The sequence below is a fragment of the Mandrillus leucophaeus genome, unplaced genomic scaffold, assembly GCF_000951045.1.
Source record: "Mandrillus leucophaeus isolate KB7577 unplaced genomic scaffold, Mleu.le_1.0 Scaffold884, whole genome shotgun sequence".
Lineage (NCBI taxonomy): Eukaryota > Metazoa > Chordata > Mammalia > Primates > Cercopithecidae > Mandrillus > Mandrillus leucophaeus.
Genome location: NW_012109630.1, coordinates 165,391 through 182,370, shown reverse-complemented (window position 1 = coordinate 182,370; position 16,980 = coordinate 165,391). Strand labels below are relative to the sequence as shown.

The following is a 16,980-nucleotide window of genomic DNA, read 5'->3' as shown; positions in this document are numbered from 1 at the left end:
AAACACTGACAATTTTTTTCTAAAAGTGTGGATTTTTCAAAACCAGAGCTATTTTTCAGTTGAAGATAACCTGATTAAATTTTTAAAGACATATGTGTTTGGTCCATGCAATAGGTGTAGAAAGGTATTTGTAGTTATATTAAAAGTTGTTCCTCTGTTATCTAGGTCATATTGGTCAGGAATTCTGGTGCCACCACTTTCTAACCATGGGGCCTGGAGCAAGTCATTTAACTTTCCTAAGACTCAGTTTCCTCATCTGTAAAATGGGGCTGAAAATTAAACCTATCTTTTAGGGTTATCTTGAGGACTAAAGAAGATAATATATTTAAAAGTGCTAACAAAGTGCCTGGCCCATAAGAAGAGCCCACATCATGTTAGATATTGCATTGTTTCATTCTTATCACATAGTCATTCAGCCAATTTTGACAGAAATCTCATACACAGAAATCAGTCTGTCCTATTCTGAAATGTAAAATAACTGTATATCCTTAAAACATAATTATTTTCATTCTTTAAAAAAATAAAATGTGGGCCAAGCATGGAGGTTCACGCCTGTAATCCCAGCATTTGGGGGAGGCCAGGTGGGTGGATAGCTTGAGCTCAGGAGTTTGAGAACAGCCTGGGCCATATGGCAGAACCTCATCTCTATAAGAAAAAAACGTTAAATAAATAAGTAAATACCAAAAAATTACCCAAGCATGGTGGTGTGTGCCTGTAGTCCTAGCTACTCGAGAAGCTGAGGTGAGAGGATCGCTTGAGCTCAGGAGGTTGAGGCTACACTGAGCTATGATTGCATCACTGCACTGCAGCCTGGGTGACAGAGCAAGTCTCTGTCTCAGAAATAAAAGTAAAAAGCAAAATGCAAAACCCTGTAACCTATACCCCGAGCTTGCCTCTTCTTCTTACAGGAGCCAAACATCTTATAAACATGACCTGGCTGCATATCTTTAGTTCATCATCCCTCATCCATTCCTCAGCCTACCAAAAAAAACCGGCTTCTACTCCATTGCAGATCTCTCCTATAAAGGTAGACGTTATCTGGTATATTGCCGAGTGCTACATCCAGTCATCACTTTAAGCTCTGATATTCCTGTGCTTTCTGCATCTGCAGCACCTGACTTAACTCTCTTGGATCTCTTCTGCTTGGTGTCCCTCATGATCATCTCCCTTAACCTTCCTTTTAAGTGCTAGCATTCCCAGAATTTCATACTTGGCCTTTTTTTTTAAGGTACATATCATGGAATCACTTACCACTCCTTGCTGAGAACTCCTAGGCGCATATATATATATCTCCTAGTATGCATACCTCCTAGTATGTTTTCAATAAAGTCACTCAACCAACCTAGCAACAATGAGGTATCAGGTAGCATGCTAGGCACAAGGCTTACAATAAAATGTATTTAATCAAAGACCCAAAAGGCTTTAAGAGTCTTTGAAATAGAATCTTATTATTCTGTTTTCATGCATTTCCTTCATTTTCATTCATGCATGACATGATTTTTCTTTGTTGGCTACCATTGCCAGACACCCTGGTATATACCAGATATTCAATGCCTGGGAAAATAGGATAGAAATGAGTTTTTCTTTGCTCAGTGTTGTTTTAATCGTTGCTTCATTGGTTGAATTTGAAATATAAATTAGCAAGGATGTTGAATCCGTGTTGTAAATTTTGAATTTGATGTGATGTTGGGCCATGTTGATGAAGAGGTTCTACAGGAGAAGTTGTGAATGAATCTCTGGAGTCTACATGTGATATCATAATTGGAGGGATATCTTTGGAAATAATCAACCTACAAGCAGTTATCTAAATCCACATTCTTCAAGCTTTAACTTAAATCCCAGCCACAATCACAGAATCCCCAGGGGTTTTTTAGTGGAAGAACTTTAATTTCTCTGATTCACACTTCCTTAACTCCAGAATTTTTTATTTTAGTTTTCTTTTCTTTTTAATCATTTGTAATAGTCCATTCTCATGCTGCTAATAAAGATGTACCTGAGGCCAGGCATAGTGGGTCACGCCTGTAATCCCAGCACTTTGGGAGGCTGAGGCAGGTGGATCACAGAGTCAAGAGATTGAGACCATCCTGGCCAGCATGGTGAAACCCCGTCTCTACTAAAAATACAAAAATTAGCTGGGTGGTGGCGTGTGCCTGTCATCCCAGCTACTCGAAAGGCTGAGGCAGGAGAATCACTTGAACCCAGGAGGTGGAGGTTGCAGTGAGCCAAGATCATACCGCTGCTTCCAGAAAAAAAAAAAAAAAAATATATATATATATATATACACACACACACACACACACACACCTGAGACTAGGTAATTTATAAAGGAAAGGGGTTTGATTGACTCACAGTTCAACATTTCTGGGGATGCCTCAGGAAACTTAAAATCATAGCAGAAGGGGAAGCAGGCATATCCTTCATCACATGGTGGCAGGAAGGAGAAGTGCCAAGCAAAAGGGGAAAAGCCCCTTATAAAACCATCGGATTGTGTGAGAGCTCACTCACCATCACGAGAACAGCATGGAGATAACCACTCTTATGATTCAGTTACCCCCACCAGGTCCCTCCTACTGCACGTGGGGATTGTGGGAACTATACTTGAAGATGAGATTTGGGTGGGAACACAGCCAAATCATATCATCATTATTCTCTCATCATATATTTGCGGAGAGCAGACTAACTGACAAACACTGTCCTAGTCACTGGGGATAATATAGTGACCAAAATAAATTCAGTTCTTCCCTTCTGAAACTTTGGTGTAATTGGGAAGTGAGTTGTCAACTAAATAATCATGCAATAATTAGAAGTTAAAAAGGTCTGATTAAAAGAAGGCCATAGTCTATTCTGGACTCCTGGAGGCCTCCTTGAAGAAGGGACATTTGCCATGGACCTGAGGAATGGTTGGTAGTTAGCCATGTGTGGAAAAGAAAGGCCTTCTAGCCAGTGAGAAGGCCTTGTGAAAAGATCCTAAGGCAAGGAAAGACTATGGCTTTTTTTTTTTTTTCTTTTTTTTGGAAGAGAGGAAAGACTTGGGTGACTGGATCATAGTTGACAACAAGGAGAACAATAGCAGATGAGGAGGGAGACAGAGGCAGGGGTAAGTGATGGTCAAGTTAAATGAATGAACAGCAGTCCAGCCTCAGTCTGACCACCTTCAGACATGCGAACTGCCTGCAGGCAGCACATCCCAATGGAGGGACAATGAGAATTGAAATTGTCCTTTCTTATGTTGTGCCAAATTTGACTCCTTGAGCCTGACATATAATAAAGTGTACCTATTTAAAGTATACAACCTAATAAATTTTGGAACTTGTATATACCTGTGACACCATTACCATTGCAAGTTTATGAAAATGTTCATTGTCCCTGGATGTTTCCTTGTGTTCCTTTTCGGTCCATTCCTCCCCACCACCCCCACCTCCAGACAGCGACTGATCCATCATGCCTCAAACAGTGCCTGGGACATAAAATAAATATTTGTTGAATCAAATAAAAGTGAATTTGTTTGGAGAATTATCTCTTGGTTTGACACTTGGTTGACTGCTCCGTCTTTTCTAGGTATGCAGTGCCATTCAGAATCAGGATTTCACTGTGATCGAAGACTACTGCACTGGCCTCAAAGCCCTGCTTTATCTGAAAAGCATTGAAGAACTACAAGACTGGGATGGACAGAGTCCAGCTACTGTGAGTCACCAGAAAGGGAAACCAGTTCCACGTATAGCTGAACTCATGGACAAGGTATGTGCTTAAATCTCCTGTGTTATTCCTGAGAATTCAGCCTTGGTCAGTTTCTATTTCAGATCTTATTTACCATCTCACATTCTCACTAACAAAGGAAACACAGTGCCTGGTGGATGTGATTTCCTCAGTGTACTCTTTCTGAAGGAGACTTGATTACAGGCGTATGATGGGTCTGTGAGTTACCTTTTTATAAAACCAATACAACACAGAATTATATAAAAGGAAAAGACTGAAGTTTGCAGTGTAAAGTGCCTCCGAATTCTTGCTTACTGTGGTGATGACTGGCATTCTTTCCAGTAGGAGTCTGGAGATTTCTTTATGCTTTCTGGAAATTATAATATTACCTTTCTATTTTCAAGACAATCAAATCACTGTAGTCTTGAATAATGTAAGGAAGTTTTTAAAATTAAAATCTAATCAGTATCTTTTGTAACTCCTTCTGCTGTGTTGTTAAACCTGGGCTCAAAAGGTTATGTCCCAACTTTCTCACTAACTGCTATTTTCCAAGAAATATACACTACATTTACATTTTCTATAATACAGTGATTTTAGCAACTCTGCTAAAACAACATTCAGCATTTTGCCTTTGTATCTCCTTTGTATTATTCTAAATAGACAACCATTGTCAGAAGACATTTCTTGAGCCCTCAATGAAGGGAGGAAAAAATTATAATTCTTAGTCTTTTCAGCTTGTCACTACATCAATAATTAACTTTAAAAAAAGAGAGGCAGTATAAAAAGATTCTTTAAGGAAGCATTTAATAATTCAAATGAATCTTAACTTGAAGCAGGTCACATGAAAAAGAATGGAAAACAAAAGCCCTGGGTACTCTGCCTTGGATGACTGGGTTAGGGACTCAGAGAGAATAAGAGAAACATCATATAATTGACTTATATTTGGCTAGCTTTAGCAGAAAATATCACTTTCCCTCTCCCAACAGATAGCAAAAAAAAACAAAAAAAAAAAAAAAAAAAACCTTCTTCAAGAGTAATGTGTATGATTGCAAGTCCAGTAATGAAAAAAAAAAAGAGGAAAAAAATAGAATCTTACAATGTGGGTTCCAGGAAAATGTCATGATGAATGACTCCATGTGTGGCAATCAAACAGAAAGACTGTGACATTAATATTTATAATATTGTAATTAGCAAGATAGTGCCTAAGCAGCATTATTAGTGTAACTAATCATATTATCATAAACTGACTCTGCAGTATTTAGACAGTGAATGTTCTTGCCTTTATCAATGACTATCAATATCCTAAGGTTGTTTATAACTAAAAAAATTCACAAATGGCTTTACATTCATTCATTGTAAATATCTCAAGGAAATTGTCTCTGACATGATAGTTTATGACCATCTATAAAATCATTGTCTCAAATTTGGGTGGTTGCCATGTGAGCTGAAATGTAAGTAGCTGCATTGCACTGTCATGTTTTGTCTTTAAAGGATTTTCACACTCATTTCAAAACTTACATACTCAAATAAAAGATGGGTAATGGTGAAGGCACTTGTGTCAATGACATAAATGGAAATTGATTTGGTAATAGGTTGAATCGAGATTCAGACTTTATTTTGTCAAGCTCAGCTTTCATCAGAATTGTAAGTGTAATTTTCAGCGTTATCATTTGTTAAAAAAAAAAAGCAAGATTTTTCTATGTGATTATATTAGTGATTCATTTCTCAACACTAACTTGAGGAATAAGCAGATGGTCTGGTAATAGATTTATGCTTCTGGATTCTCCAATGCAGGCTGACATGACTAAAACAATAGATGATTATTCCCTTTAGATTAATATCCCTAATAGTGAATCAAAGTACTCTGGATCTAGGATACAGGTGATTTCCTAATTGTTCTCTCTTAATGTTGCTGCTGCTTGTGTGTGTGTGTGTGTGTGTGTGTGTGTGTGTGTGTGTGTGTGTGTGTGTGTGTGTCTTTGAAAATAACTCATATTGTCCTTTCATTAGCTAAAGAATAGTATGGTGGTCCTCACAGTGTCTGCATACTATAAGGAGATGAGAGAAAATGTAGACCCTTTGTAGAAAGACACTCTGGAAGTATCTGGCTTCTTTACACAGGAAAATTTTGTTTGGAAAGTACAATTGCTACCCTGATATTCACTCATAGGTCAGGCTACAATAAACCAGAATAGATATTTAGAAGAAACCCATTACAGTGCAGTGTTTGACAATGGAGAGAAAATGAGACTTGGGCTATGGAAACAAGGATTTGGCCAAGTATGTCATGTTATCTTTCAAGTAATTAACATATTAATATACTCTCTTTATGCTTACCTTACTTATTAACTGATCAAACTACCATAGCAGTGTTTCTTCAGGTGGCTGTTGAAGGGCAGGTAGTTAGATTTTAGTAGACTTATGATGCAAGCCATTTTAATCTGTGCCTGCAAGAAGAGCAAATTCCTGAGAAGAACCATCATCAGCTTTGGCACAACACAGAGCTGTTGATGTCAAACTCTTGGTGCTTGAGAACCATGCAGCATGCTCGTGAGAAATGTAGGTTCCCAGGCCTCACCTGCATTGACCCTGAGTCAGTGGGTCAGAGGTGTGTTGAGAATCTGCATTTTAACATCGTAATTCTCATGGAGGGATCAAAAAATCTGCATTGTCAGAAGGAATGAAAAAGAGAATAGCAATAGAAAAGTGAGAGATTGAGAAGTCAGCAATGAGCAGAACACAAGCTTGTCTTGATGGAGAAAGTAAACAATAAATAATTTTGAGTTGGAAAAGAAGTGAAATAAAAGAGGCAGGAGAGGAATGCCAGAGAAGCATCACACTCGGTTCCAAATGGCCAGAGGTTGGAAATACCCAATGGAGAAACTGCATGTAGGACAGCAGTTATTAGCAAAGAGTAAGACTGCTGGGTTTATGTGAAGCTTCTTTATTAGCTAGACAACTTGGGCAAGTTACTTAATCTCTCTAAACCTTTTTTATAAAACTGTACAATGAAAATAATTACAATACAGTTCCATAATCCCTCATTAACAATTCTGAAATTCAAAAAATGCTGAAACCAAATGGTTTTACATAATTCATTCGGCAGAAAACCTGGCCTGAACTGATGTGAGACTTGCTATAATCTTTATTCCTCTTAGAGAACATTTAAGTGTTTACTACAGAGAGATTAATGTGCTTGATTCCAGATTGTTACCCCACACCTTGCTGGGGCTGGAGAGGGAGTGTTTGTTAAAATTTGGTATATGTACCATTTTACTTTTCTAAAATCCAAAAGATATTTTTAAATCCATACATCTGGCTCCAAAGGTTTTAACTATGGGCTTGTGAAGATTACTAAAATGAAAATATAATTGCAAATATAGCTTTATCCAGAAATGCATCTATAGAGTTGGAGGCAATGTATATATTTTAGTGATTTTAGAAAATAAAATATTAGTATTTGGAACTTTTAGTTATGGGAAATAAGAGTTATGTTGACATTCTTGCTAAGAAACATGAAAGAAATTGAACAGTCCAATATTTGAGCAGCAAATTTTACAACTGGAATAGCGTGGAAGAAAATGTATTCACTGTTTGGTGCTTGGGATGAGAACAGGACTCCTAAATACCAGTTGTGAAAGAAAAACAGCAGAGGCCAAAAACTAATGATCACTTGGGATCTGCATGCATTTCTACACACTGTTCCTGACATCTGGAATGGCCTTCCAGTTCTTAAGCATCACTTTCTCTTTGAGCTATCCCCTGACCTTTACAATAGAATTAATGTCTCCTTCTCTTTTTGAACCTTAGTTGTAACCAGTATCACATTGCAGTTGTATTTTTGTAAGTCCTCTTCATTTACTAGAAAATAACCTCACTTTTCTTATCCATCTTTGTATGCCAGTTCCCTAGACATGCACTGAACACGGTAATGCCTTAATAAACGTTGATTGAAGAAGTGAATTAATGACTACATGAATGTTGAAAGAAAAAAGCTTATTGGTAACATTAAGAATTAGTAGTCACTTGACTTACCAAGCCATTACTCTTTCCGTTACATCAGAAATGAAAAGAAATGTGTAAAGAAACAACCTTTGAACTTAAAGTTCCTTTTTATGTGTGAGTCTAGTTTGGTAAAAATAACATGGAAAAAGTCAGAATAGAAGGAGTGAGATAGACAGGTGAGCAACCTTTATGCCTTCTTGACTTGGCAAAATATGCCTAGATTATAAGCTTCTTGAGGGCCTAGAACCCGGGCTGTGTGCCAGTGCCTAACGCAATGTCTGCCATGTAGGAGTAATGGCATGGTAGCTGAATTGAACATACTGATCAATCATTAATATATTTTTAGGATCTACCTTAAATGTTGCTTCTTTTGGAAGGCTGTCTATGACCCTCTTCCTTGGCCTCCAGGAAAGTCAAATCACTCCTTTTCTTTTTCTTACAGCCCATGGTTCCTATAGCTAGTACTGCAAGTACTGCATTTTCTTTTAATTGTATATCTTCTTGTCCATTGCTGCAGGTCATTACAAGCATTTTGAAAGAAAGATAATATCTTATTCATACTGGAGTTTTGAAGCACCTAACACAATGCTACATGTTTATAGAATTAAATTGCATGAATTACCTGTTGTGTCCTTATTTAGGAGGAAAAAAGAAAGCCAATGTATAATTAAAATTCCAGCTAGATCCTTTTAAGAATAGCAGCACTCATTTTAGAAGAAAACAATAAACCTGCCAAATTGCTGTACTTTCAGTAGGTATTTAAAAATGATGAAATACATATTGGTGATATTAATAAATGAACATAATCTGTGCTCATTAAGAGTCTCTCATTAGGTTAAAATCAGAAATGCTGTCATGGTGGTTGTACAGCAACTCTGAAAACAAGAATTTGTTTTGATAATAGAAACCAAAATTATATCCATATGACCAGATACATCATTCTCAGTTATTGATAAAACAATTCTAAAATTCATATGGAACCAAAAAAGAGTCCAAATAGCCAAAGCAAATTTGACAAAAAGAACAAAGCTGGAGTCATCACATTACCTGACCTCAAATGATACAATTAGGCTGTAGTAACAAAAACAGCATGGTACTGGTATAAAAATAGATATATGGATCAATGGAACAGAATGGAGAACCCAGAAATAAAGCCACATATCTACAGCCAACTGACGTTTGACAAAGTTGGCGAAAAGCATACACTAGAACAAGGGCACCTTTTTCAATAAATAGTGCTGGGATGATTGGATTGCCATATGCATACAAATTGAATTGTACTCCTATCACTAACCATATTTAAAAATGCACCCAAATCATTCATCAGAGATTTAAATGTAAGATCTGAAACTATAAAAATACTAGAAAAAAATGTAAGGAAAACTCTTCTGGGCATTAATCTAGGCAAAAGTAATTATGACAAAGACCTCAAAGCAAATGCAACAAAACTGCAAATAGACAAATGGGACTTAAAGTAAAAAGCCTCTACACAGCAAATGAAATAATTGGGATAACAGAGGGCCTACAGAATGGGAGAAAATATATGCAAACTACGTATCCAACAGGGGACTGTCACCCAGAATTTACAAAGAACTCGAACAAGTCAACAACAACAAAGAAATAACCCCTATTAAAAAGTAGGCAAAGGACATGAACAGACATTTTGCAAAAGAAGACAAACCCCATCAAGCATATGAAAAACTGTTCAACATCACTAATCATCAGAGAAATGTAAAATAAAACTACAATGAGATATTATCTTACACCAGTCAGAATGGCTCTTATTAAACAGTCAAAAAATAACAGATATTGGTGAGGATGTGGGGGAAAAAAAGGGAATGTTTATACATTTTTGGTGGGAATGTAAATTAGTTTAAACCCTGTGGAAAAGAATATACAGATTTCTCAGAGGACTAAAAATAAAACTACCATTCAATTCAGCAATCGCGCTACTGGGTTTATATCCAAAGGAAAAGACATCACTACATCAAAAAGATACTTGCATTCATAGGTTTATGGCAGCACTGTTCACGATAGCAAAGATATGGAATAAAGCTAAATGTACGTTGACAGATAATAAAGAAAATGTAGAATACTATTCAGCCATAAAAAAAGAATGAAATAATGTCTTTTACAGCAACATGGATGGATCTTGAAGCCATTATCTTTTTTTAACTTTTTTAACTTATTTTTTTTTTTATTTATGTATTTGAGATGTAGTCTTGCTCTGTCAGCCAGACTGAAGTGCAATAATGGCACGTTCTTGGCTCCCTATAACCCTGCCTCTCAGGTTCAACTGATTCTCTTGCCTCAGCCTCCCAAGTAGCTGGGATTACAGGCGCCTGTCACCACGCCCAACTAATTTTTGTATTTTTAGTAGAGACAGGGTTTCTCCATGTTGGCCAGGCTGGTCTCAAGCTGCTGACCTCAAGTGATCCACTCACCTCAGCTTCCCAAAGTTCTGAGCTTACAAGCATGAGCCACTGCGCCCTCTGGAGGGCATTATTTTAAGTGAAACAGCTCAAGAAAAGAGAGTCAAATACTGTATATTCCCACTTGTGAGTGGAAGCTAATTAATGTGTACACATGCACATAGAGTGTGGAATAATAGTCATTGGAGACTCAAAACAGTGGGAGGGTAGAAGCAGGGTGTAGGATGAGGAATTGGGTAGAAGTAGGATGTGAGATGAGGAATTGCTTAATGGGTCCAATGTACATTATTCATGTGATGGTTACACTAAAAGCTCAAACTTCACCACTATGCAATATCTCCATGTAACAAAACTGCACTTGTACCTCTTAAATTTATACTAATAAAAAAATAAAACTGAAATAACACAATTTCATAAAACTATTGTTATATGGTTGTGGTAATATTATATTTAGATATCTAATTATCTATTTTTTTCTTTTCTGGCAAGTTATTCAACACAGAGAATAAAGCAGTGTCCAAAGAAATGGATAAATGTCAACAGCAAGATCCTTACCAAATGCATAATGACAGTCTCACAAGAGGATACTATAATTTCCTATTTACAACTTTAAAAGTTTTCTATCTTCTATGCCACTTATTTTTCCTTATTGAAATATAAATTACATAGAGGAAAAATACAGAGGTCTTAAATGAACCATTTGACAAGTTGTGACAAACACATATATCCGTGAAATCCTCATCTCTGCCAAAGCATGCAACATTGCCAACACCTCAGAAGATGCTTTGTGCTCTTTTCCAGCCATTACCTCTTCCTTTGCCACCACCAGACGCAAATACCATCTAACACCTGTCACCGTAGATTAGTTGGTTCGTGTTTTTTAGCATCACATAAATGAAATTCTACAGAATATGTATTTTTGTGTGTGTGGCAACTTTCATTCGCTACAATATTGCGGAGATTTTTTCATATTATTGTAGGTATTAGTTTATTTTTGTTGGTAAATAATACTATATTTTATTAAAATACCACAATTTACTCAAAATTATATTTAGGCTGTTTTTAATTTTTTGGTGTAATGAATATTTTTACTATAAACATACTTGCATAACTCTTTTTGTGAACATGTTTTCATTTCTCTTAGCTAGTACATAGGAGTATAATTTCTCATGCGTAAGTTTTACAAGAAGCTTCCAAACAGATGTCCAAAGTGGCTTTATTATTTCACAGTCCTACCAGCTGTGGGTGGGTGTTTGGTTCTTCTATGTTCCAGCCACCTTTTGATATTCTCAGTCTTTTTAGTTTCAGCTATTCTAGTACGTATGTATTGGTATCTCACTGTGATTTTAATTTTCATCTCCCTAATAAGATGATGTAATACTTCTTTATGTTCTTATTGGCCATCCGTGTATCTTCCTCTGTGGAGTGTCTATTCAAATATTTTGCCCATTTTTTAATTTTTTAATTGAGTTTTAGGAGTTCTTAATGTATTCTGGTTATAAGTCCTTAGATCAGCAAAAACATTTGACAAAATCCAAAATCCAAACATAATAATGGCCTTCAGCAATTCATTAATAGAAGGAAATGTCTACAAAAGTTCTATAGCTAGTATCATACTTAATGTTGAAAAGATAAATTATTTTCTCTTAAGATCAAGAGCTGGGCAAGAATGTCCATTCTTTCTACATCTATACTTCTATTCAGTATTGTACTGGAAGTCCTAACCAGTGCAATAAGATCATAAAAATAAAGAAATGATATCTAGATTGGAAAAAAAATGGGCTTACACTCTCTTTATTTGCAGATGGTAAGATTGTATACATAGAAAATACTAAAGAACCTATAAATACACTATTAAAATAATAAGTGAATTTAACGAAGTTTCATAATACAAAAACAATATACAAAAATAGTTCTGTTCTACATGAACAATTGGAACAATGAACTGAAAATTAAAATTCTTACATGTCATTTACAATGGCATCTAAAAACTATAAAATACTTAGGAACAAATTAAAATATATGTAATATCTGCACTGAAAGAAAAATTGCTTTCACAGCCATGTGAATACATGAAGCCAACAAGCATATGAAAAGAAGCTCAGTGTCACTAATCATTAGAGAAATGCACATAAAACCACATTCAGATACCATCTCTCACCAATCAGAATGGCTATTAATAAAAAGTCAAAAAATAATAGATACTGGTGAGGTTGCATAGAAAACAGAATGCTTGTACACTGTCCGTGGGAGTGCAAATTAGTTCAACCATTGTGGAAAGCAGTGTGTTGGTTCCTCAAAGAGCTAAAAATAGAACTGCTATTCTACCCAGCAATTCCACTGCGGAATATATACCCAAAGGAACAGAAATCATTCTACCATTAAGACACATGAACACGTATGTTTATTGCAGCACTATTCACAATAGCAAAGACATTAAATCAACCTAAATGGCCATCAGTGACAGACTGGATAAAGAAAATGTGGTACATATACACTATGGAATACTATGCAGCCATAAAAAGGAATGAGACTGTGTCTTTTGTGGGAACATGGATGGAGCTGGAGGCCATTATCCTTCGCAAACTTATGCAGGAACAGAAAACTAAACACTGCATGTTCTCACTCATAAGTGGGAGCTAAATAATGAGAATACATGGACACAAAGAGGGGAACAGCAAACACTGGGGCCTACTTGAGGATGGAAGGTGCAAGGAGGGAGAGGATCAGGAAAAAAATAACTACTGGGTACTAGGCTTAATACCTGAGTGACAAAATAACCTGTATAGTGAACCCCCATGACACAAGTTTACCTTTATTACAAACCCGCATATGTACCCTTGCATCTAAAATAAAAGTTAAGAACTGCTGAAGAAAAATTGAAGAACACTTAAATCAATGGTAAGATATATTAAGATGTTATTTCTCGCTGGATTGATCTGTATACACATCATAATCCCAATCAAAATTCCAACATGTGTTTTTTAGAAATTGACAAGTTACGCTAAAATTTACACTGGAATTCAGACAAACTAGAATAGCCAAAACAATCTTGAAAAAGGAGAACAAAGTGGAAGGTGGGAGAATTTGTACTATCTGCCTTCAAGATTTTCTATAAATCTACAGTAATCAAGCAAGTGTGTTTGGGTGTCAGGGTAGACAAATAGATCAATGGAATGGATAGAAAGTCCAGAAATAAACCCACACATATACACTAAATTGATTTTTGACAGAGTTGCAAAAGCAATCCAATGGAGAAAAGAAAGCTGTTTCAATAAATAGTACTGGAATTAATGGATACCCATATTAAAAAATGAACCTCATATCTACCTCTCACAGGACAAAAAAGTAATTTTAAATATATCATACAAAAAAGTAAACTCTTTTATAAGGTAAGACTATACGATTTTTTTTTTAGAGTTTTAGATTCACAGCAAAATTGAACAGAAGGCATATATTCCTTGCCTTCAAACTGTACATTTTTAAAAGAAAACATTAAGTAAATATCTTTATAACCTTGGGGAAAGGAAAAATGTCTTGGACAGGATACCAAAAAAACACTAACCATACAAGAAAAGATAGATGAATTATGCTTCGTCGCAATTAACTTATGCTCATCAAAAGATACAGTTTAAAAAATGAAAACTCAAGTCACAGATTGGGAGAAAATATTCATATACTTGTATCTCATGAAGAACTTGCACCCAGAATAAATGTATGATAATGTTTTCAAAATGTAAACTTTAATCATTAGAAAATTTAATTTTATCGATGAGTATATATAATCTTAAAATGGAAAATCTATGATGAAGACCTGCTGGTAGGCTCTTGCAGTTTATTTCTATGTGTCTATGATAACGTTTTTGGGAGACTTTTTTTTTTACCGTAATGACTGTTCTTGGAGCTAACCCAGAAAAGAGGAGAAGGGAAGGGGATGAAAGCCATTTTTCTTCAAGTTCATTGTATGGCCGTGTATTTCTTGTCCATGTTATCTTCTCCCATTGCAGCTTTGTCCCCGCAGTTATTCTCCCTGGGACTGTCAGACAGTTACATTATATTGTTAGAAAAGTTCCAGATGATATTTACATTTCTATCAGTTATTTGGGTAATGATTTGATATAAAATATATTATTGAGGTCACTTTCTATGATTGTAGTCAGATCACATGAGGCTAAATATTTTTTATTGTTTTAGTTCATTTCATAGGGCAGGAGGAAGGAAAATAAAAAACAAAACACCAGTCCCTGAAAGTTCAAACGTTCAAATTTATCAGATCAGAATGTGTGGCATACATGTTATGGAGACTTAATCTACATCTCAATATCATCAGATGGTTTGAGTAATATCTTAAGTAGGATGCTGGGGTGTCAAATATCCTGTAAAAATAAGATAGACACCTGTTTTATAAATGGTGATTATTCCTCCTTAGAAGCAAAAAATGTTGGATAAAATTTGACAGCCCCATCTTGGTCTGAGCTTCTGATCATCTCATCAGTGTGTGATGATCCCACAAATAAGTGAATGTGCTGTAGTGAAAAGCTTACCACAGAAGGAGAGTGCTTGGAACCCAGCAGGTCTGAGTTTAAATCCAGGCGTGATGCCTTACTACTGGGTGAGCTTGGAACAGCTACATGGATCCCACAATCCTCCATTTATGTAAAAGCAAACTGAGATGATGATAGCTATTTTGCAGTACTTTGTAAAGATTAGAAATCGTATATGTACACAGAAGTCTTCTGTGATAAAAAAGAGAAATCCTGTATCTAAAGTACATAGCATGTAGTTGTAAGCAATCAATACATGGCAGTTGCTATTATAAGTATTCGTAACATGGAGATGCATAGATAGATACGCAATTTGGGGTAATTCTGAATATGTGATATGTTCATATCCAAAATATATTAGTAATATTGGGGTATATAGAAACATTTGAGCAATACTTATAAGTTGATTTCTTCTCTCCTTTGTGCAGATTTTTCAGATGGTACTTACAAATTGTTTTTAGAAGTTCTCTTAACCTATTAATACCATGATTTTACTAGCTTAGTTTTGTTTAATCTGATCAAAAGTTAGCATCTTTGTCTTTTGAAGCACCTCCTATCACGAAAAGCTTCTAAATAATTCAGAAGTGTTCACTTTCCAGGTAAAATGGAGATAAATTAATTAACTTTAGGTTTGGGCAGTGAACTGTCATAAGTAGTCCATCATTCTTCCTAAAATAGGCAGAAAGGAGGTGTCTACTGCTGTTGCCAAAAGTTAACATCTGAATTTAACATGAACCGTTAGTGGAGGGGCTGTTGGGAGTCCCTCAAGTTATGGGAAGAGGTAGTTTTGCATTGCTTATAACCAGAATAGTTTGTGAAGTCCTATAAGCCTCCCCAGCTTGGTTTCTCTCATCCCAGGGGTAAGTTGGTTCATTTTACAGCACAACTCTAATCATTTGGTAGTACCTGCTGGGAGCCCTGTATAGAGGAAGCTTGTGATGCAAAGCCTAACCCAGCAGAGGTGTGTGATCAACTGTCAGTGCCTGCATGGACATTGAGATATAGGATGAGATAGTACAGAACATGGATTTCCACCTCCCTGTCTGAGTGTGGAGTACCAACAGGTCACCGGGTCTAGGAATTTGGGCAGCAATGTGCTTTTTGAATCTGTAGCCACTACAACTGCCTTATCACAATCCACCATTGCATGCCTGAAATAAAATGTAAACCATACAACATTTTCATTGTGTTGTCATTCTCCCATAAGTTCCTTCCTTTTGTCCATCATGCATATACAAATTATGATTCCGCATTTCTCCTTACTACATCAAATTGATATCTAATTGCCAAATACAAATGCAATTACTTCTTTTGTCACATCCATGGAAGTGGTTAGGTATAATTCCTCATACTTCATCCAATATAACTACTTTAATCAGAATGCACCTTATTAATATTAATTATATACTTAAAACTTGTATAAAAGTGCTTTTCATATTCAACACAAGTTGTCCACATTAATTCTGATGTTACTTTTAAACCATGAAAAAAAAATGAGGATTGTTCTTGTTCTGGGTGGAGATTGAAAATTTAAAAAGAAATCATTACTATATCCGTGTAAGTTAAAACTTGAATTCAAATTCTAGCTTTGAATTCATGCTATACCTTTCCTTCTATGATCTTTACAAAATCAGTGGACATTTATAGCAAACCAGTTAGCTTTGTTCCCAATCCTCATTTTATGGAGTAAAGAAAATACCTCTCTGTAATTTTGAGCTATGCCCCTGATACTCTTCCTGAGAAAAACATGTATTTGTTATATCTCCCGTTAAGCCCATCTGCTCACTTGAATAAAGGGAATATTAGTTTGAAGATATAATTTTCTGGTAATTATAGGAGTCAAAGGAGTCATTTTGGTAATGTAAAGAGTCAACAGAAATTATAATTATATTGAGCTTTATGCCAATTTGTCGTCATCTAAGATTTCAGGGGAAAAAATTGAAATGTCTGCTGTTTGGAATAATAAAAGGGGGATTTAATTTACCAAAAAAAGTCAAACAAAACAAACCATAATTAAATTTATTTTTAGCTTCAAGATGATATAGATCATAACTGATATTGAACCGCTTTACCCAAACCCTGGGAGCTTAGGAAGAATAGGTGAGAATATCTTCAGTTGCCCTGAATAATTGGCATTCTCACACTTAACCAAATCAGTTTAGACATTCAGATGAAATATCCATCTCCTTTCCTTTTCTTCTTAGAAACCTGGTTACTCTATTTGGTTACCCATATTGATCTAGTTAACCACCTAATTATCAAATATCCACTCTATTTTGTGCTGTATAATCTTAAAAAGCAAT

At 35.8% G+C, this 16,980-nt stretch overlaps 1 protein-coding gene across 1 annotated transcript in view; it reads left to right on the top strand.

The window, feature by feature from the left end:
* DPYD (dihydropyrimidine dehydrogenase) overlaps positions 1-16,980 on the top strand; it is a 903,050-nt gene that overhangs the window by 784,694 nt on the left and 101,376 nt on the right. Inside the window, exon 20 of the mRNA XM_011969334.1 lies at positions 3,559-3,738. Coding sequence (XP_011824724.1) covers positions 3,559-3,738 — 180 coding nt within the window. The remainder of the gene's footprint in view (positions 1-3,558; positions 3,739-16,980) is intronic.